Source organism: Lissotriton helveticus, chromosome 1_1 (genome assembly GCF_964261635.1).
Source record: "Lissotriton helveticus chromosome 1_1, aLisHel1.1, whole genome shotgun sequence".
NCBI classification, from domain to species: domain Eukaryota; kingdom Metazoa; phylum Chordata; class Amphibia; order Caudata; family Salamandridae; genus Lissotriton; species Lissotriton helveticus.
In genome coordinates this window covers 1,506,905,104-1,506,926,571 of record NC_136057.1, presented here as the reverse complement: position 1 = coordinate 1,506,926,571, position 21,468 = coordinate 1,506,905,104, and the positions used below count along the sequence as shown (strand labels likewise).

Genomic DNA, 21,468 nt, shown 5'->3' with positions numbered 1-21,468 from the left:
CTGATGTGAATGTAAAACATACCTTTTGTGTCGAACTTTTGTCCTGAATTTTGACTTTCTTTCCTGAATTTTTGTCCTGAATTTGGATCCTGAATTTTTACACTCACCATCCTGAATTAGTACTAATATATACTGTTAGTTCGCATGCGATACATCTCATTCTTTTACAAAGCAGTTGTTACAATGACCACGTTGTTACAACACGAGCCATTACATTGCAAGTCGTTTCGGCGACTTGCTGTAGGGGGTGCACTCGACTTAGGAATAGTATAATTGACTATTCGTACTCCAGTTTTCCCAAAAGCAGGGAAGGTGTTGGATTGTAAACCCAACAAGTGTGCCCCACATAATAAGTCGTTGAAACGACTTGTGAGGTGATGGCTCTCATTGTGACAATCCGGTTGTTGCAACAACTGCGTTGTAAAAGCATCAACGTAACGCATGCGGTGTTATGGCTGTTTACCAATTTGTACTCATGCCAGTTGGTCACTCTACCCAGGGGGTACTGGATCCAGACAAAAAACTCTCTTAGCCCTATTGGGCGTTGCACGCCTGCCACCACTAATATACGTAGGCAGTGATGAGGTAGTCTGATATACTACAACTAGCCACATTTTGCAGTGCATATCTACCTAAGAACACGGACTCAAACTGGATCTATGCAAGGAAAATTATTATGTGTTTATGAAAAACAATATCATGTTGCACAATATGATTACATACTTTTGCAGATTTATATAGTATGAGCATACCTGAGGTGAATTGCATGACAGTAGGATTACACAAGACATTTTTCTAGAGTACGGGGAGATTAAGCTATTTTTGAACAGTCATCAGGGGCCAGATGTAGGAAGCCTAATACTGGTCGGTAACGGCCAAAATTACTGAATTTCGGCCGTTACCGACCGGTATTAGGCTTTTCTGATGTAGGAGGCCAAAATGAAGGATTCAGTAATTTACTGAATCAGTAATTTAAGGAATCGGTAAATTATCGAATTCTTAAAATACCGATTCAGTAATTAGCGAATCCTTAATGTAGGGAGCACTGAAATTAGTGCTTTTCCCATTTCAGGATTCGTTATTTACCACCAACTACAAGTTGGTGGTAAATATGGAAAACCTGAAAAAAGCTATTATTTGCAATTTATGACAGTGCCATGTGGCAGACATACATGCCCTTAGGGCATGTATGTGTGCCACATGTGCACCCATGCACTATTCAGGGGTGCAACAGGGTGTCAAAGTGACACCCTGCCACCCTTGACTGTTTTCCCCCTTTTACCGAATCGGTATTTACTGATTCGGTAATTCCCATTCACTCCTATGGGCCTGGAGGCCCATAGGGATGAATGGAAAATACCGAATCTGTAAATACCGATTCGGTGTTTACTGAATCTTACCGATTCGGTCAAAAATACCGAATGATTACCTACATCCAATTTACCGATTCTAAAATACCGAATCGGTAAAATTCGGTATTTTAGAATCGGTAAATCTGGATTACCTACATCTGGCCCCAGATGTTGTGCGGAGAGCTCGACTGGTGCTTGGTCGCATAGTGCTAAAGTGGGTAATAAAGGTTATTAGGTCACGTATCTTTCCGCATTAGGTTCTGCTTCTGTGTTTTCAGTTTTCATTGTTGAGAAGACTCCTCACGAGCCCTCATGACACGAGCACATATTTGAACTCCAAAAAAACGCTCGATTGCCTCGCATTAGACTCCCAGATACAGGTTAACACTGGCGTGCATTGATTTTATAAAATTATTCTGTGTTCATTTCACACTTGGAAACGCGCTCCTCTGGAGGGCCCCGAGGAAAAATGCTGGGCGTCTCCTTTTAAAGACGGCTGATTTAAATGGGTGTGCTCGTTAAATACAAACTCCATATTATAAAATGCATTGCATGCCCTGGATTCTTCACAGAAAGCACACAATGGCAGGTAAGGACTAAAGTCACCGGCGTAGGGAAACTTGAAAGGGCCCCCCCTGCAAGGTACGTGCAGGGCCCCCTCCAGACTCAGTCAAGAGCTCTCTGGCCAGATTACTATGCTGAGTGGGGGAGGGGGGGGGGCTGTGTTACGCCATCGACTAATGCAATTCTAATTATATGTATGTGGCAGTAAATAAGAAATAATAATTAGCTGGTATTTCTCTACGATTGAATAATATTGAGATAATGCATCCAGACTAGTCCTTTCGGTATTTTAGTTCTGTTGTGTGCTTTTTAAGGCTGTTTGATGGCATTCCGGGTTTTGGGGTATTCGAAGATATTTAGGGTGCTTCCTTGACGTTCATGGTATATTTGAAATTTAGCATGGTTGGGTATATTAATACTGTTAATAATATCCAGGAGTCATAATAATGTGAGCTAATCCTTTCAAGTGCTCTCCAACCTGCTTCAATGTATTATTAATCTTGAGATTTACAGAGCTATTTGACAAGTATTACAGCTTTTTTTTTTTTAGAAAGGAGACGGTTCCCACGCCCGCTTGTGTTAACTTGCAAATTACTCCTTTAATTCTTCTGCTTTCTTCAGGGGTGGCATACGTTGACCTTTTCCTGGTGTACCTGATGATCGTAGCCCAGCTGCGGAAGACTGGAGCAGCTATTTCAGGTACTGTGTCCACCCATCACTTTCTTATACATAAGAGCAACATATCTTGTCTTCTTTTGTGTCCTCTGTCGTTAAAGCTATTTTCTGATATTCTATATTGCCCCCATTGTGTTTCGTAACCAATTCTATCTCCTTTTTTTAATGGCTGGCCTTTTGTTGTTGTTTGTTTAACTATAATATACAAAGAATGTCTTCCAGCAGGCTCTCCTCATCCATTGGTGTGTTCCTATTTATGCTCATTAGCATATAGCACGGGACAGGGGGAACAGCCAACTTCAGTCATTAGCTCCCCCCGACTGTTGTTTACCATTAAGCACTATAGTGACGTTTTGCACTTCCTTTCTCCCTCGGTAGCTTTAGGTGTGATGACAGCATTTCCTTATAAGATTACTGCTCTCTTGGGAATATATGAGGGCAGGAAGGCAGGAACTGGAAGCCTCCTGAATTCGGCTCATCATTATCAGAGAGTGTTTTGGTGAAAATACGGGACTTTTCTTATGCGTGCTGCTACAAAAAGAGCTCAGCTCTCCTTAGCTACGGGAAAGCTGTTTGGCTTACTTCTGCTCTCTCAGCCAGCAATTGTACCATGTGGTGGGTTTTTAGCTTTACTAGCTCATTGGTGTGTACTGGCTTGCCACTTTGCTGGAATAAAGTACCGGCCATACCGCTGAATACGACTTTCTTTTAATTAGTTCACCAGTTTGCTGCCAAGTGAATTTGAGAGTAATAGTGGCAATCATGTTTGAAACTGCATAAAGTGAGCGAAATAAGCTTGCAAGCCGCGATCACCTCAGGAATTTTTTTATAAAATGAGTCTACATGACACATTTTCAGACCTGTTCTACTAGGCACTGACTAAAAATGCAGGGGCATATTTACAAGCCCCTTGTGCAGCCGGTACGTCACTTTTTGTGACACACCGGTGACGCAATTTGTTGTTTGATGCGTGGCTTTTCGTGTCTTGTAAATACATCCCCATTATACACAGCACTTTGCGTGAAAGGGACATTCCATGGGTGTTGTGAGTGTTCCACGCAACGCCCATTGATTCTGCCACATTCCTAAATTTACAATGTTTCTTAAACATGGGAATGCATCAGAATCCTACGCCTCCTCAGGGGAGGAATAAAGAAGCCCACACATAGAAAGAGGAAAACACCTCTTGTGATTGTTTTTGTGCAGGAAGGTGTCCCTTTCTGCACATAAACAATCATCCCCGCAACGCAGGCAGTCTTGCACCAGGAAATTCTGCACAAGATAATGAGGGTTACAAAGCGTAAGAGTCACATATCATCCTTACTAGATGCACTATATGTATGGAATACATGGATGGGAGATACACAAAGTTAGGATATAAAATGTAATGCAGTGCTGGGGGTTGTTTGCACTAATAAGTCTGTATTACCACACACAGGAACCCTTTCTAGCACCCTTAGAAGGATGCCAGATTAAGCAAAAAAAACAGCTATGTTCCAAACCTAAGCCTTGTGCTCCTTGATGCTGGTTCATAGCTCACTGTGCTGTATTGGAATAGGATGTAACATATGAACTACAGATATCAAAAGTATGTGTGTCAAAAGCAATGTGCCACTCACCTAGCTACATAAAATATAAATCTGTGTATCACATATTACGCAGTGTGTTTTTTAGCTGGCATATTAACTTGTTTGCCACTTTGAGTCAAAATTGCGACTAGATAAAACACAAATTTCTCCAGTTAACCATCAAAGTTATCTTACCATTATTATTATCCCTTGAAGACTGCGGGACACACAACAATCCCTGAAGCAGGTACCTCAACCCTCTAAGGGCCAGATGTAGGAAGGCAAATACCGGTCGGTATCGGCCGATTTCGGCAGTTACCGACCGGTATTTGGAGTTTGGGATGTTGGGGCATGTTAAAATACAGATTCGGTAATTTTACCGAATCGGTAAAATACCGATTCGGTAAAATTACCGATTCTGTATTTTGACATGTAGGTAGCACTGTAATCAGTGCTACAGGGGTTTAAGAATTCGTAATTTACCACCAACTAGAGGTTGGTGGTAAATAATGAAAACCCTTTTAAAAGCATTTTTTTTGCTTTTTTAATAGTGCCATGTTGCAGACATACATGCCCTAAGGGCCTGTATGTCTGCAACATGTGCACCCATGCACAATTGAGGGGTGCAACAGGGTGTCAAAGTGACAACCTGCCACCCTTCAATGTTTCCCCCAATTACCGAATCGGTATTTACCGATTCGGTAATTGACAGGAATGAATGGCAATTACCGAATCGGTAAATACCGATTCGGTAATTACCGAATCATACCAATTCGGTAAATAAATCGGTAAAATTACCTACATCCCGATTGCCAGTTCTTAAATACCGAATCGGTATGATTCGGTATTTAAGAATCGGTAATCTGGGATTACATACATTGGGCCCTAAAATATTTAAAAATGCAACTTCATATAGTGACAAATTAGGGAATCTAGAACAAAAATGAACTGTGAAGTTTTCCTTTTTGTCCATTTTGTGTGTGTCAAAGTTTACAAAAAATAAATATATGTGACTGTCAGAGTTGGGTGAGCGACTTTAACCTAGTATGTTTCTTTTGTGAATCACTGCCATGACCTTGACGCTTGTGCTCTATAGATAAGCAAGCTTGGGACCAACATTCAGTCATATAGCCCTTTAACTTTGAGGGCCCGATGTAGGTAGGACTCATTTACCGATTTTTATTTACCGAATTTTACCGATTCGGTAACTAAGAATCGGTAAATGAGAAGGGGGGACATGTAGGAGCATCCAGATGTTCCTTTTACCGAATCGGTAAAAAATCTGTATTTACCGATTCGGTAAATACCGACCGGTAATGCCCATTCATTCCTATGGGCTTTGAAGCCCATAGGAATGAATGGGCATTACCGATTCGGTATTTACCGAATCGGTAAATACCGACTGACACAAGGGTGCAGGGGGTGTCACTTTGACACCCTCTGGCACCCCCAAAAGATGCTCGGGTGCCATGTGGCAGGCATACCTGCCCTAAGGGCAGGCACGCCTGTCATATGGCACAGGTGTGCATGCACACCGGAATCGGTATTTTACCATCAAATAGATTTGATGGTAAAATACCGATTCTGTAAGGCTTGTGGGACTCAGAAGAGTCCCACCTACATATCAAATTTACCGAATCGGTAAATATACTGATTCGGTATTTTACAGAATCGGTAAATTTACCGATCGGTAAATTTACCGATTCTGTAAAATATGTGGCCCTACATACCATTTCTCAAATACCGGTTGGTAACGGCCGAAAATACCGATTTTCGGCCGTTACCGACCGACCTACATCTGGCCCTGAGACCCTTATTAAGTACAAGTCATGGCTGGAATCTTTGACAGTAATTACTCTGGACCCCTTCTACCGTCCTCCAGGACAGTGCATTTGCTCTTTTGACCTATTCCCATTCTCCTGTGTCCACCTGAGTATGTGCAGCTCAGTGTGCTTAAATGGTACGAGAGTGAAAACAGAGTTTCCTCCTCCCACCCATTTCTCCTCTTGTGCTGACTCAGTGATGCTTTGCCTGGCTGGTTTATTTATGGTTATATAATTCTGGAAGTTTGGGCCCTCTATGTAGGAAAGTAGGTGCTTTCAAGGTCACTCCCACTTTTCCCTGGTGTCATTATGTTTATCTGACAAGTCTGACTGGAATCCTGCTAATTGGGACCCACATCTCTATGCTTCTTTCCTAAATTGGACATGTTGAGTACTTAGGTACACCCCAGAGAAGCTACTGATGTACCCTTGTAAGTCTCTAGTATATGGTACTAAGGCCCCCAGGGCATCAGTACACCAGGGGTCCCCCATGGGCTGGAGCATGTATTATGCCACCCATGGGATACCGCTCAAGTTGTGACTACATGCCTGCCATTGCAGCCTGTGTAAGCTGGTGCTAGCACCACTTACAACAGATATAAGTTTCCTTATATCTGAGGTCACTGCACTTAAAACCTATAAGTCACCCCTGAGGCAGTCCTTTCAATCCTGAAGGCAGGGTGCTTATTTATAAGTGTGAGGGTGCCCCTGCATGAGCAGTACACCTCTACAATCCACTGAGTCCATTCTCGCGGGTTGTAAGTACATCAGCCATTAGGATATAAAGAGTGGCCATGCGTCATTAGGCAATGGCTAACTCTAACCTGGCTGGAAAAAACCCTGTTGTGTTTGGTATCAAACATGTTGGAATCATACCCCAACATCATAAACAGTGTTGGAGGTATGATTCCATGCAAAGTAAAGTTCCTCCGGGAGGTCCTCAGTGCTCACGGTACCAGTCTTCTAGACCTGGACAGCAAACTATGGCTGCTGCCGACTGGAGACACGATTCTGCCCTCATGCTGCCGAGCCAAGCTTGAGCAGGGTAAGGCAGTACAATTTATTTCCTGTCACAGGGAGGTGTGACCACCTCCCAGACAGGACGTGGTGTATTGGCACAGGGTGAGGGTGATTGCTTTGAAGGGCACATTTGGTGTCCTCCTAGCATACTCCAGTTGAAGCCAGTTCTGGGAGACATTGGCTCCAACTCTGGTACAAAACTGGACAAAAGACATGGGAGTATATTCCCCACTGTCCAGCCCCTCCTGTGGGAGGGATCCCTGAATAGTCCCAACCCTTTCATTAGGGTACTTAAGGGCATACATGTGTCAGATCGGAAACCACTTCATCTTCAACTGTCTGGGAATGTTGGACTTTGCTTTGAGAACAGAGACAGCAACTGGGAAGGTTCCTGCTGTTCCTGGTCTTGTCGTCCTGCCAGTCTGCGTTGTCTATGCCTGTGCTCCATACTGGTTTTTCTACAGGCATGTGGACATCCAAGACACCTAAAGGAATCTCCTTGAAGTGAAGGAGTCACTTTCCTGCATTTGCAGGCACCACAACGAAGCTGACAGGTCTGCTGTACCTGAGCTCCTATGGACTCTTAAAGGTTCAGCAACACAAGTGGTGGTTCTGCAACTCGATTTAGGCCTGCACTGCCTTCACAACAAGTTTAAAGCCAAACTCCCTCATCGGAACCGCGGGGGCAGTACCTCTGTGCACCGCGTTGACTTGCCATTGCCCAATCTTGTTGATTCTCTTCATCAGAGATCTTCAGGCTCCAAGATGCTCCAGCCTCAAGCATCTCCTGCAGCTAAGACCGTTGCCTGCACCACATCCTTTGCATTGTGGGCCTTCATTCTTTGGTGAACTACTCAAGGTCCTCTTGAGGGTATTATTTGGCTCCAGTGGGCTCCCCTGCTTCCTTGGGGCCTGCTCTGACTTACCTTCGCGTGGTGAGTGACTTGGCCTAGCAGGTCCCAATGCTGCACCTTTTTTTGAGTACTATGTTGGTTGCCGTTGCCAAGGCTTGTTTGTACCGATGCTGGTCACTGACCCCCTGGCGCTTGACATCTGATGTGGGACAGCTTGTGAATGGCTCCTGGTCTTCCACAGTGTTGCCTGGCAGGAGATATTGCAATCTGTTAGTGAGTGTTCATAATAAATACATATTTTAATCAATACACTGTGCGGTTCTTTTTCACTTAACCTACGCTATAAGATTATGGACTGGTAAAACAAGCAGCTTCATACTCCTTCTGGACTAAGCTTGAAGGTTGCTCTCCACAGCTACCACTTAGAGAGCTTACTGAAGGGTTGTCTGGATTAGTGCAGGGTGCTACACTTACATAAGTGAGCACCATTTACTAAGCCAGCTTCCTACATTGGTGTGCAGCGGTTGGGATTCAAGTCTATGTTGCTTTACGGGCTAATCTAGGTGTGGATTAATTGAAAAACCATCACTAGCATTAGGCATATATACTATTTTTATAGACAAAGTAAGTTCTACTGAACTTTCAGTTTGGGGTTAAGGGTCTGGCACAACCCTTTCTCCAATCTTAGGATGTTTAGTTTCCACTAGGGTAGGTAGGTGCAACACCACACTACACCTAGTCACCAAGGGCCTCATTTATGAGAAATGACGCATCGCTGCGTGAAAGCAGCGATGCGTCACTTCTCAGTGTGCACTCCTTGCGACATTCCTGATGCGTCATATTTAATGTATGACGCATCATGTCGCAAGGAGTTACAGATACGTCAGTATTTCTGACGTATCTGTAAGCGGAAAAGTGACGCATTGCTGCAGTGTGTCACAAAAGTGACGCAACTCCAGCAATGCGTCCTTTCACATGGGCAAGCCCCATGTGAAAGGGCCTGCGTCAGTCTTACGCCTGCTGTGAGGCAGGCACAAGATTTTGACGCAACGGCGTCCTAAAAGTGACGCTGTGAAATTTCACTGCGTCACTTCTACGACCCTTCCTTGCGTCAATACGCCCCCCTTGCATACATTATACATGGCGGAGGTATAATGTGGCGCAGGGGTTTACAAAGTGACGCATCTACCTAGATGCGTCACTTTGTAAATATGACTCAAGAAGGCGCATTTTTTACACCACTGGTGCATCACAAAAAGTGACGCACCGGCGGCGTAAAAGTGACGCATGGCCTCATAAATGAGGCCCCAAGTCTTTAGTTGGGGACCTCAGTATATCCCAGTCTGCTAAGTACAGTGGTCTGACGTTCCTGGTCAGAATTTCTATGAACTAAGGACCCTGTGTAGCCTTAGAAGGATAAAGGCAGGTACCGACCACAATACAAAGTACCTCTATGGCTACTTCACCAGGATGACCAGATACTTGGTGGGACAGAGGAGCAGGAAAATGTGGGTGGGGAGGCTCCAGAAGAGAGGCCAGGAGGGGTTCCCCCCAGTGACCTTTATTCAGAGTATGGCCAAGAGAAGCCCCCGGACTCCACACTGGCAAACTCTGATCCCCAGGGAATAGTGCAGATGGCACAGAGGGCGTCCCCTGTATTACTCCTGGGAGGGTTCAGAGTAGGCAGAGAAGGTCTAATTCCCCCTCCGCCGAGTCCAATGCTTCAGATCGTTCGATAGGGACCTCAATCTCTAGCAAGAGGGAGGATTCCTTGGAAATGGAATACCACCAGATCAAACTTGAGAGAGTTAGGCTCAGGCAGGATCAGTTGACCCTGGAAGTACAGAAAAATAGGAAGAAACTGGGACTGGAGACCCATGGTGGCAGCAATAGTGTACCTTGAATCAGGGAAACATCCTTTGACACTAGGAACCTGAACAGGATAGTCCCTCCTTACCAGGAAAAGGATGACATCCATAAATGGATCACTGCTTTAGAGAGAGCCTGTACATTTTAGAAGGTCCCTCACGGGCTTAGGGAGCCATGCTGTGACTCTCCTTTGCTAACAAAGGCAGGGACAAGCTCCTCACTGTCAGAAAAGAGGCTGCTGATTATTATTCAGTCCTTAAGAGTGCACTCCTAGATGGGTTTGGCTTAACCACTGAGCAATCAATCAATCAATCATATTATTTGTAAAGCGCACTACTCACCCGTGAGGGTCTCAAGGCGCTGGGGTGGGGAATGCTGCTACTGCTTGAAAAGCCAGGTCTTGAGGAGTTTTCAAAAGGTCAGCAGATCTTGGGTCTGCCATAGGTGGATGGGAAGGGAGTTACAGGTCATGGCGGTGAGGTGGGAGAACGATCTGCTGCGGGAGGTCGCGCTTCGGAAGCAGGGACTGTGGCGAAGGTGAGGTTGGCGGAGCGGAGCTGGCGGGTGGGGGTGTAGAAGCTGAGTTGTTGAGGTACGTTGGTCCGGTATTGCGGAGTGCCTTGTGTGCGTGGGTGATGTGCTTAAAGGTTATCCTCTTGTTGTCCGGGAGCCAGTTCAGGTCTCTCAGGTGGGGTGTGATGTGGCAGCGGTGAGTGATGTTGAGGATCAGGCGTGCAGAGGAATTCTGGATGCGTTGGAGCCGTCTTAAGAGTTTGGCCGAGGCTCCTGCGTAAAGGTAGTTTCCGTAGTCCAACCTGCTCCTGACGAGGGCCTGGGTGACCGTTCTTCTCGTTTCAGTGGGGATCCACTTGTAGATCCTGTGGAGCATGTGGAGGGTGTTAAAGCAGGAGGAGGAGACCGCGTTGACCTGTTTAGTCATGGAGAGGGTGGAGTCGAGGATAACCCCTAGGTTGCGTGCATGGTCAGTGGTTTTTGAGCAGTTCCCTGTGCGGTCGGCCACCAGGAGTAGTCCCAGGCCGAAGGGGTGGATCCGAGGATGAGGACCTCTATCTTGTCCAAGTTCAGCTTCAGTTGGCTGTTCCTCATCTATTCAGCGACGGCCTTCATTCCTTTGTGAAGGTTGGTTTTGGCGGTGTGGGGGTCCTTGGTGAGGGAGAGGATCAGCTGGGTGTCGTCGGCGTAAGAGATGATGTTGAAGTCGTGCCAATGGGCGACGTGGGCGAGCTGTGCCATGTAGATGTTAAACAGAGTTGGGCTGAGGGATGAGCCCTGGGGTACGCCGCAGATGATCTCGGTGGCTTCAGAGCGGAAGGGGGGAAGGCGGACGCTCTGTGTTCTGCCGGAGAGGAAGGAGGTGGTCCAGTCCAGGGCCTTCTCTAGGATCCTGGCATTGTGGAGGCATTGTGGAGGCATGTTCGTAGTGTGTGGTGGCAGACCGTGTCAAAGGCGGCTGACAGATCCAGGAGAATGAGGGCCACCATTTCTTCATTGTCCAGCAGGGACTTGATGTCATCGGTGGCGGCGATGAGGGCAGTCTCGGTGCTGTGGTTGCTGCGGAACCTGGACTTGGAAGGGTCCAGGATGTTGTTCTCCTCAAGGTAGCGGGTCACTTGTTCGTTGGCGGTCTTCTCAGTGACCTTTGCCGGGAACAGGAGCAGGGAGATGGGCCGGCAGTTCCTGAGGTCCTTGGGGTCCGCCTTGGGTTTCTTAAGTAAGGCGTTGATCTCGGCGTGCTTTCAGATCTCCGGGAAGGTTGCTGTCTCGAAGGAGGTGTTGATGACTTTCCGGAGTTGGCTTGTGATGGATGTGCTGGCTTTGTTGAAGATGTGGTGGGGGCATGGGTCTGACGGAGATCCGGAGTGGATGGTGTTTATGATCTTGATGGTGTCGTCCATGTTGGTCCAGAAGAGCAGGCGGTTGGTGCGGATGGTGGTCGTGGGGGCGGAGGTCTCAGTGGTTGTCGGGGCGGTTGTGGCGTTGAAGCTGTTGTGGATGTCTGCAATCTTGCGGTGGAAGAAGGTGGCCAGAGAGTCGCACAGGTCTTGCAAGGGTGGGACGTCATTGGTGTTGGACCTGGGGTTGGAGAGTTCCTTCATGATGTTGAAGAGCTCTTTGCTGTTGTGCGTGTTGTTGTCTAGGCAGTCTTTGAAGGAGGCCCTTTTGGTGCATCTGATGAGGTGATGGTGTCTGCGGGTGGCGTTCTTGTGGGCTGAGTGGCTGTCCGGTGTTCGTTCACGGAGCCAGATCTTCTCAAGCTTTCGGCAGGTTTGCTTGGAGGCCTGGAGGTCTTCAGTGAACCAGCTGGCTTTCTTGTTGGTGTGACTGTTGGAGGGATTCTTGATTGGGGCGAGGGTGTTGGTGCAGTCATTGATCCACTGTCTGAGGTTGCGGGTGGTGGTGTAGGGGTCGGTGGGGTCGGCGGGTGGGCTCTGGGCGAGGGTGGTGGTTAACTGGTCTTTAGTGACTATGCTCCAGCAGCGGTGAGGCATCTGTTGGGTGTGGTGGTGTGTGGTGGGTTTCTTGAAGGTAAAGTGGATGCAGCGATGGTCATTCCAGTGGAGTTCAGTGGTGTGGTTGAAGGAGACGTGGGGGCTTGCGGAGAACATTGGGTCAAGCGTGTGGCCGGCGGAGTGGGTGGGTGTTGTGACGAGTTGTCTGAGTCCGAAGTTGGCTAGGTTGGCAATCAGTGTGGTGGAGTTGGTATCGTTGTTGTTCTTGAGGTGGAAGTTCAGGTCCCCGAGGAGGATGTAGTCCGTGGAGGCTAGGGCGTGTGTGCTGATAAAGTCGGCGATGGAGTCGCTGAAATGTTGTTAGGGTCTGGGTGGTCTGTAGATGAGGGTTCCTCTGAGGGTGGTGTTGGGGCCAGTGTGGATCTGGAAATGCAGGTGTTCGGCAGTGCTGAGGGTGTCGTCGGTGTTGGTCGAGACTCTGTTCCTGTGGTCGATGGCGGTTCCTCCTCCTGCTCCGTTGGTGCGTTCCCTGTGGGTGATCTTGTAGCCTTCCGGGATGGCTATGGCTATGTTGGGTGCCGAGGCGGGGTTCAGCCAGGTCTCCGTCAGGAAGGCGACGTCTGGGGAGGTTGAGTCGAGTAGGTCCCAGAGTTCAACGGCGTGTTTGCGGTGGAGCGGGTGTTGAGAAGGATGCATCTGAGGTGGTTGGGTTCTTTCCTGGTCGGCAGCATGGTGGGTCGGATGCTTGTGAAGCTGCAGTTCCGGCAGGTGAAAGCTCCGTGGGTGCCCTTCGGGGCATCCAAGAAGCAGGTGTGTGATCGTCCAGTGTTGAGTGCGTGGAGGGTTCTGGCATCGTAGCGGTGTCAGGCGTCGTGGCGTTCGCGTGGTCCAGGAGTTCTGGCGCTGGACGCGGTCCAGGTGCGGACGGGCCCAGACGGGCTTGGCTTAGGCGCGGCCGCTGCAGGTCCTCCATGTGAGGGGATGTGGGAGGGAGGAGCTGCTGGGAGGAAAAACAAGTTTAGACAAGAAAACAAGTACAGGCACAGAGGAATACAAACAAGTCTGGGCAAGAAAGCAAGTACAGGCACAGAGGAATAAAAACAAGTCTGGGCAAGAAAGCAAGTTAGATACAGTGGAATAAAAACAAGTCTGGGCAAGAAAGCAAGTTAGGCACAGAGGAAGAAAATTAAGTCTGGGCAAGAAAGCGTGGGCGTGGCTTAGCCGGCTGCAAGATGGCCGCACCTTGAGTGGGCTCTGCCGGCCAAGCTTTTCATCCGACAGAATATTGCAGCCTGAGCGATCCCTGCTGCCTTCCCACACTGCCTACCCGTTGACGAGGGCGTCTGGAACCGGCTGCCGCTATTCCCGTTTCTCCCAGAGGTTCTGGAGCCGAGGACGGGGCTGCTGGCCCGGGGCTACTTTCGGGCCTCGTGTGCTTCATCATCCCGCTTGCGGTGCCAGGTCGGGGGCCGCGGTGCTAGTGGGGTGCCTGCGGCGGGTCATCCATCGCCCACCGGTGAGTGGCACTCCTCGGGGGGGGCGGCAGGGGTGGGGGCTGTGGGCTGTCGCTGCTCATACCACTCCTGGGGCACCGCGGCCTAGCTGGGGCCTAGTGCCGGCTGTGGAGTTGGCGTGGGACTCGAGCATCTGGGTCTTGCGAACTGTGGACAGGCCGGGCTGGGGTCCTGCCATCGCGGTTAGCTTGCAGCTGGGGCTTCCGGCGCGTTCCCAGCTGTGGTGGCGCGGCGGCTCCAGCGGCTAAGGGGCCCCCCGGTTGAGGCCCTCCGACCCACCATTCTGCCCTCCGTGGAGGCTCTGGGGCATCTATTTGGAGGCAAGAAGTGGCGCTGAGGGGCGCCGGCTGACATCTCTCTCCTCTGACTGCTGCATGAGGCTTCCCCCCGACTCTGCTCACATGAAAGGGTCCATTGCGACAGCGCTTCAACTCGCAGTGTGGGCCCCATCCTTCTGGCCCCGTGGCTCCCGCGCAACATCCGGCTGCGCCAGGTCTCGCCTTCACCTGTGAGCCTCCTCAACTACATTTACCCTCAGTCTGGGGGTTCGGCGGGCCCCTTGTAATGTGGAGTGCGCCCTCACCCACGGTGTTGTGACTCTGCGGCCTGCTCTGGTGACGGTCCCTGGAGCTGAAATCCTGCTGTGCCCTGCCTGGTCTGGTGGCTATCATCCCGGGTGTTGTGCCGGCGCTGATTGGGGTGGTCGCTAACCAGGGGTCCTTTCCAGGCCCCAACTTGGCAATCTTCTGTGCTCCCACCCCGCACCCCCTGTGCTGCCCTGGAACCCTGGGACAGCTGGCCTTGTGGGTTTGGCGATTCCGGATCAGCTTTGTTCTCCTTCAACGGTGTGGATTTCTGGTGCTGCGATTGCTGGCGCTTGGTAGCCTCAACTCCCCCCTGGGTCCCCTGGCTGCAATCCTGAGCACCCTGCTCCTTGTGTCCCGTCTTGGGCCCTGACGCCTCTTCTGTTGTTTACCGGCCCCGCTGTGCTTTGGTGCGCCATGGGAAAGTCGGATCCCAAGCAGTCCAAAATTGCCTTTGATCTGCGCAGGTCCTCCCGCCAAGATGGCACAGGCCCTAAGTCGGCGGACTCTGGAGGTGCTTCTGAGGCTCCCCCGGGCCGAGACAACGATCTCAAGGCGATTATGCTGGAGGTAAGTCAGCGATTACCGGCATTGCTTCACAGCTGGAGCAGCTCTAGGCTCGTCTCGACACGGTTAAAGCCAGGGTGGACTCGCACGACAATCGACTACTTCACGTTGAAACCAGGGTCTCGGATGCTGAAGACGCTGCCACCCAGGACAGACAGAAGCTGCTCCAGATGGACAAAATCCTGGTTATCATTCGCGAGAAAAACGAGGACCTTGAGGCGCGCTCCCGTCGGAGCAATCTCCGCCTGACAGATCTTCTGGAATCCACAAATATCTCGAAGATGGAGGACTACCTGGAGGACCTCCTCAGAGAACTGTTTGGCGACGTCCTTTCATCCTTCTTCATGGTGGAGCGGGCACATCGCTCGCTGGGGCCGCGCCCTCGTCCTGGCATGCCCCCGCGCCCCATCGTGGCTAAAATACTGAATTTTCGAGACCGTGATGCCATCCTCTGGGCAGCCAGGGACAGGGGCACTATCACCCACCAGGGCAACACTCTTTCTTTCTATCCTGACTACACCGTGTCGGGGCAGGCTGCCAGATGGGAGTTCCTACCAGCTAAAAAAATTCTCCAGAAGCACGAGGTGGCTTACTCCCTGACTTATCCGGCCAAACTGAGGGTTGTCAGGGCACAAAGACGCTGATTTTCCTTGACCGGAGGGAAGCCCTCGCTTTTGCAAAGTGACTGGACAAGGAATCCAGACAGTCACCTGCCGGATCTACACGCGAGGCCGCCAACCAGCTGTGACAATGACTGATCGGTTTGCTGGCTCCATTATGTGCTCTTTGTTCGTTATTGCTATTTGCTTCTCCCCTGCTGACCCGGGTTTAGCCCTGCATTTCCTCCATTTTTTTTCTTCATTCCTGCTGTTCCTGGGTCCCCTCCCTTTTTCTGCTTTGTATGCAATGTTCTCCTGGATGGCATTCGTTGCTGTGCGCGTCCTTTTTTGTTCTCTGGATCTTCTCCCCCACTGGTAGACTTTACCATTGTATATGCTTGTAGCGCCTGGGCAGTGTGGACTTACTGTTAGCTCTTTGTTTGTTAAAAAGCTGCTGTCCCTCTTCAGCTTGGCCACACAGCCTTATCGCGGGAGTGTTCACCGAGTCCTGCCATGCCCTACCAGGGATGATTCCCTACTCTTTGGTTATGCTACCCTGTCCAAGTTTGTGGTCCCTGGGGTGGGATGGGGGGGTTTCTCAACCTGATTGGGGGGTTGGAGTGGGTGGTGGGGGGCTGAATTAGGGGATTTTTCTGCTTGTGCTGTTCTGTGCAGACCAAGGTCTGCGACTTGTGGAGAGTGGGTAGGTGTCCTCATTCTTGTGCCGCCTTTATGGCTTTCCTGCATTTTTTTTGTACTGATGCTACGTGCTCCTGCACGCTTGGTCGCTCCTGACACGCCATGTGTGGGGTTATTTCTGATTGGTGGGCCTTGTCGTGCAGCTTTTTTAATGATGCTCTGTGTTACCAGATGTGCCAATGCTCCTGCTTTATCAAATTCACGGTTGGCTCTCCCTTTACTGTTCGGGGATTGTGGTGTTGCCGGGGGGGCTGGGGGTGGGTTTGTTTCCTGGAGGGATGGTCGACCTGTCTAACTGTTTCTCTGTCACCTCTGATTAGCTATGTTTGCTCCTTGATATGTGCCATGTTGCACTTGCAAATCCGTTCATTTCTGTCGGGCTCGGGTGGCTCCCCGATGTGGCCTCGTGCACGATCGCCGTGGAAATGGCTTGACCCCCTCTGCCTGCCTGCGACATCACACTGGTGCTCCTGCTCTGGCACCTCCATAGGTGTAAATCCCTGCCTCCCCTTGAGTGGCCTGTTTTTGATAGCACTGCAAGCTGCCTTGGTCCCCTCAGTTAATCGCCAGTCTGTACTGCGCTCCCCGACTGTGCAACCTGGTTAGTCTCCCTGCTACGCTCCCCTAGCGACACTTCCCCTTCCACGTCCCCTCATGGCTAATCTGCAATGTTGGACGTGGAATGTCTGAGGCCTGAATGACTATCGTAAGGCCCGTCTGACCCATGCTCATTTACAGCACCACTGCGTGGATGTTTGTCTATTGCAGGAAACCCATTTACTTCCAGGTTCCAGGCGCGCTACTGGGGAGAAACCCACTCCTCAACGTACTCCTCCTACGCCAGAGGGGTCTCTATTCTGCTATGCCGCGGCCTTCCTTGGCAGACCTCTAAGGCCTACATCAACCCTGGGGGTAGATATGTGATCCTACATGGCCTCCTGCTAGCGCAGCCGGTCACCATCGCCGCGGAGTATGTCCCGAACTCGGACGACCCCGATTTTTCCCACCACATCTGGCACTTGATCTCCTCTTGTAGTCCGGCTGCTGTGATTTGGGGTGGGGATTTCAATGTCTCCCTCTCAGCGGCGCTGGACAGGTCGGGCGCCTCTCGGGCTAGCCCACGGGCTGCTACTGCTCTGTCTTCTATCCTCTCTGACAATGCGCTCACGGATGTCTGGCGTCATCTACGGCTGGATGCCAGGGAGGGTACTTGCATCACGGGGGCACAGGGCTGGTGATCGAGGATAGACCTCTGGGTCGCCTCGCCAGACGTACTGTCCTGGATGGTTGATGCCACTCATATGTCCCGCACCCTTTCCGATCACGCGCAGGTCCAGCTTCTCCTTAGGCCATCTGGTTCTCAGCGACGGACGTTTTCCTGGCGCCTCTCTCTAACTGCCCTCAAGGACGCGGTATTCTGTGACGAACTCCAGTCTTCTATCACTACCTTTTTTTAGCTTAATGTGAGATCGGTCGACTCGGTCTCTACCCTCTGGGAGAGCTTTAAAGTATTTATTCGTGGTGAATGCATTTCCAAGCAATCGGGCGTTCTCAGGTCCATTCGCTCTGCGCTTGCTCGTCTGGAGGGTGAGATGCGCGACTTGGACGCGGCTCTGCTGCTCCATCCCAGCCCCAAAACGCTCATGCGCCTGCGACAGAAGCATAATGAATTCTCGGATGAGGCGGGTCGTGAGCTGTCCTTACTGGGCAGAGAGGGCCGTGCCCGCCGTTACGGGGAGGGGAATCGTCGGGGGTGCACTCTCGCCAATCTTTGCGCGGGCGGCTTCGTATAGTACCGCCCTCAGCGACGGTGGCCCGGATCGCACAACGTCCTCGGAGGAAATCATGACCCGGTTTACTAAGTTTTATTCCACCCTCTACTCCGCGGGCTCTCCCCCCTCATCGCCGTACTTTGACCAATACTTTGAATCCATAGCCTTGGTCTGGCTGGCGGATTACCATTGAAAATTTCTCGATGAGCCCTTCTCGAGGGAGGAGATTCCAGCAGCAATTAGCAGCCTCCCAAGCGACAAGGCACCTGGCCTGGATGGCCTGTCCGCTGCTTTTTATAAAGCGTTCGCCGCTCTTTTGGTCCCACATCTCGCCGCAATGTTTAACAAATCCTTCGATACTGGGGTGTTACTGCCGTCTCTCCGCGAAGCCTCGCTGACCTTTCTCCTCAAGCCCGATAAACCAGCTGATTGCTGCGATTCCTACCGCCCCCTCTCCCTCATCAACATTGACAATAAGATCTTCGCTAAATTGATTGCCTCCCGTCTTCTTTTACTGATGCCCACCATCTCTCTGCCCGATCAATCCGGCTTTATTCCGGGCTAGGCCATCTCACATAATCTTCGCACCATCTTTTCTGTACTGCACCCAATTAACCCTGATCTTCCGGTTGTAGCGGCGCTGCTCGACGCCACAAAAGCATTCGACACCCTGGAAAGGCCCTTTCTTTTTTATGTCCTACCCCGAATGGGATTTAGTCCCCATTGTCTGCAGAACATTCGTTTGCTTTATACGGCTCCAACGGCTCGCCTTCGGGTAAATGGACAGATTTCTGACCCTATCGCCATCTCGCGCGGTACCAGGCAAGGGTGTCTGCTGTCACCCATGCTCTTCGCCATCGCAATGGAGCCCTTGGCTGCCCGGTTGCGACAGCACCATACCCACAGGGGTATCGGTTTTTCATCTCGATCCCTCCTGGTCTCCATGTATGCAGACGATGTTACTCTTTATGTCCGGCACCCTCAAGACAATCTGAGTCCCTTGGTGCGGGAGGTGATCCGGTTCGGTGGCCTATCGGGCGTCCAGATTAATTGGAACAATTCGGTGCTTTTCCCCCTGAATGACGCCACTCACCCATTCACGCCGGATTACCCTTTTGAATGGGTGGCTGGCCCCACACGCTATCTGGGGATTTGGTTGAGCAGGGACCTCTGGCGCTCCAATTTTGGTCGGGCGGTGGCACTGATTGTGTCGTTGATCTGGGCCGGGCGACAACCCAGGGTTGCCTATGATGTTCTCACTCTACCCATGTCAGCCGGTGGGCTGGGCGCTCCGGATTTCAAACTGTACGCTCTTTGTGCGCAGGCTAGTTTCCTCTATTTTTAGTTGCATCCTAACCTGTACCAGCCTCACGTGGCAGTGGAACTTGATGTCGCCTCCCCATGGCCTCTTTCCAGAGCACTTTTCGCCCCGGCGGCTCATCCTCGGGCGGAGATAAACACCGTTGAGACGCTACGCTGGGCATGGCTACAACTCTGCCGATGATCAGGTCTTTCTCTTCTATCCGCTAACGCCGTACCTATCGTCGATCACCCGGCTTTTCCGCCCTTGCAGTCGTCCAGCATGTCTCGCCATGCTGCATCTTGTGGACTAAAGACCATTGCTGATCTTTTTCCGCACGAGTCCTTTTACACCCTTCCTGGGTCCCCCTCCTTGATGGATATGCTTCTCTTCTACCAACTACGCGCCACCTGTCAGAAATTGCACCCAACTTTCCCGAGTCCGCCGCCCACTTTCCCGGCACTGGACTTCGTGTATACTTCGGAGTCCCCGCCCAAGCTCATCACCAGGTTATATGCTCTCACGCTGGAGGCCTCCCCCATCTCATCAACAGGACGACGGATGCGTGGAGCGCCGACCTCGGCGTGGACATCTCCGACGCTGACTGGTCATACTGCTGCAATCAGACCACTAAGCTCTCCCCAAATTACCGGCTCCGCTTGATTCTCTTCAAGTTCCGGCACAGGTTCAATCGCACTCCGGTGTTTCTTCACCGCTTGGGACTGAGTCCGGAGGACTCCTGCAGGCGATATTCTGCGCCTGCCGCTGACTTTGATCTATTGTCCTGGCTCTGCCCAAGGTTGCAGGGGTTTTGGATAGAGACTTGCGCTACGATATCGGAAATATCTGGCGCCGCGGTTGGCCCAGACCCCCTACTATGTCTACTCGGGTTTGTCAAGCCGTGTCCAGACACCTCCCATCAGCTCCTTGCTATGCTCCTGCTGCTGGCAAGACGCAGGTTTGCAATATGCTGGGGCCGCTGGCCCGCTCCTGCTGTTGCGGACTGGCTTGCAGATACGTCCTGTTGCCAACGCTCCTCTCCGAAATTTTGGGATCTGATGCCCTCTAAATCGCATCCTGTTGACATCTGGGGTCCCCTGGTTGCCTATCTCCTCTCCCAATCCCCCTCTAGTGGTGCTGTATCCCCTGCGCTCCCTGCCGGCCCCGGGTCCGCGATGGCCGCAGAGGCGGCCACTACCTGATCTCCCCATTTATTCCCGTTCCATACATGCGCTGCCTGTTCTTCCCTCTGGCGACTGTCGCTCCCGCGCTCCCTGCCGGCCCTTGGCCCACGGCGGCCGCCGGTGCTGGCGGCTGCCTGACCCTTGCCTTCTCCCCTTCTGGTTGAGCTACACCTATGATATTGGTGCTCCTACCTGGCTGCTGGTCACGCCCAGCAGAGCAGACATTGCGTTGGCTTAGTGCCACCTCATCATTACCTGAGCGGAATGCCGGCTGCCTCTTCAATACCCACTGTTTTACAAATGGCTGCTGTTGGGAATGCTGTCGCACCCTGCGTGGTGCTATGTTTTTGGAGCTCACAACTCGTCAAGTGCTGTTGTACTGCATCTGTTTTGTTTTCTTGCTGAAAATGACAAATAAAGGTAAAAAAAATAATAATCTGGCCAAGAAAGCAAGTACAGGCACAGAGGAATAAAACCAGTCTGGGCAAGAAAGTAAGTACAGGTACAGAGGAATAAAAACAAGTCTGGGCAAGAAAGCAAGTTAGGCACAGGGGAATAAAATCAAGTCTGGGCAAGAAAGCAAGTTAGGCACAGGGGAAAAATACAAGATTAGGCAAAATCCATGCAGGCAGAGCTGTGCAGCAGCGTGGGGAACGACCTGCCTGCGAGCAGGGTCAGAGGTTGCTCAGGATTAAGTTCAGAGACACCCAGAAGGCACACACCCAAGACTGGATGGATTTCATTGACTGTGCAATTAAAGCTCTGGAAGGTTTGTGTCATGGAAGCAAGGTACAGGACTATGAAGGAGTGTACAATTTGTTGATGAGGGAGCACATCCTTAATAACTGTCAGGACCAACTACTGCACCATTACTTGGTGGACTCTGATCTCTCCTCTCCCAAAAAATTAGGAAAGAAGATAGATAAATGGGTCCGCACCAGGATCAAGAAGAAAAACCATGATGGTGGAGGTGATCAGAAGAAGCAATATTCTTCTAAACCCCAGGGGAAAGGTGGGGAGAAGGGCAAAGACAAAACGGAGTCTTCTCAAGGT

General features: G+C 50.8%; 1 protein-coding gene across 2 annotated transcripts in view; it reads left to right on the top strand.

Moving 5' to 3' along the window:
* The first annotated feature begins 1,872 nt into the window (after nt 1-1,872).
* Nucleotides 1,873-21,468, top strand: part of LOC144828515 (lactoperoxidase-like) — a 1,612,675-nt gene continuing 1,593,079 nt past the window's right edge. The window contains exons 1-2 of one of the 2 annotated variants that reach the window (XM_078686752.1): nt 1,873-1,941; nt 2,538-2,615. In XM_078686752.1, coding sequence (XP_078542878.1) covers nt 1,896-1,941; nt 2,538-2,615 — 124 coding nt within the window. In that variant the 5' untranslated portion in view covers nt 1,873-1,895. The remainder of the gene's footprint in view (nt 1,942-2,537; nt 2,616-21,468) is intronic. The other variant, XM_078686761.1, reaches the window with a different exon arrangement.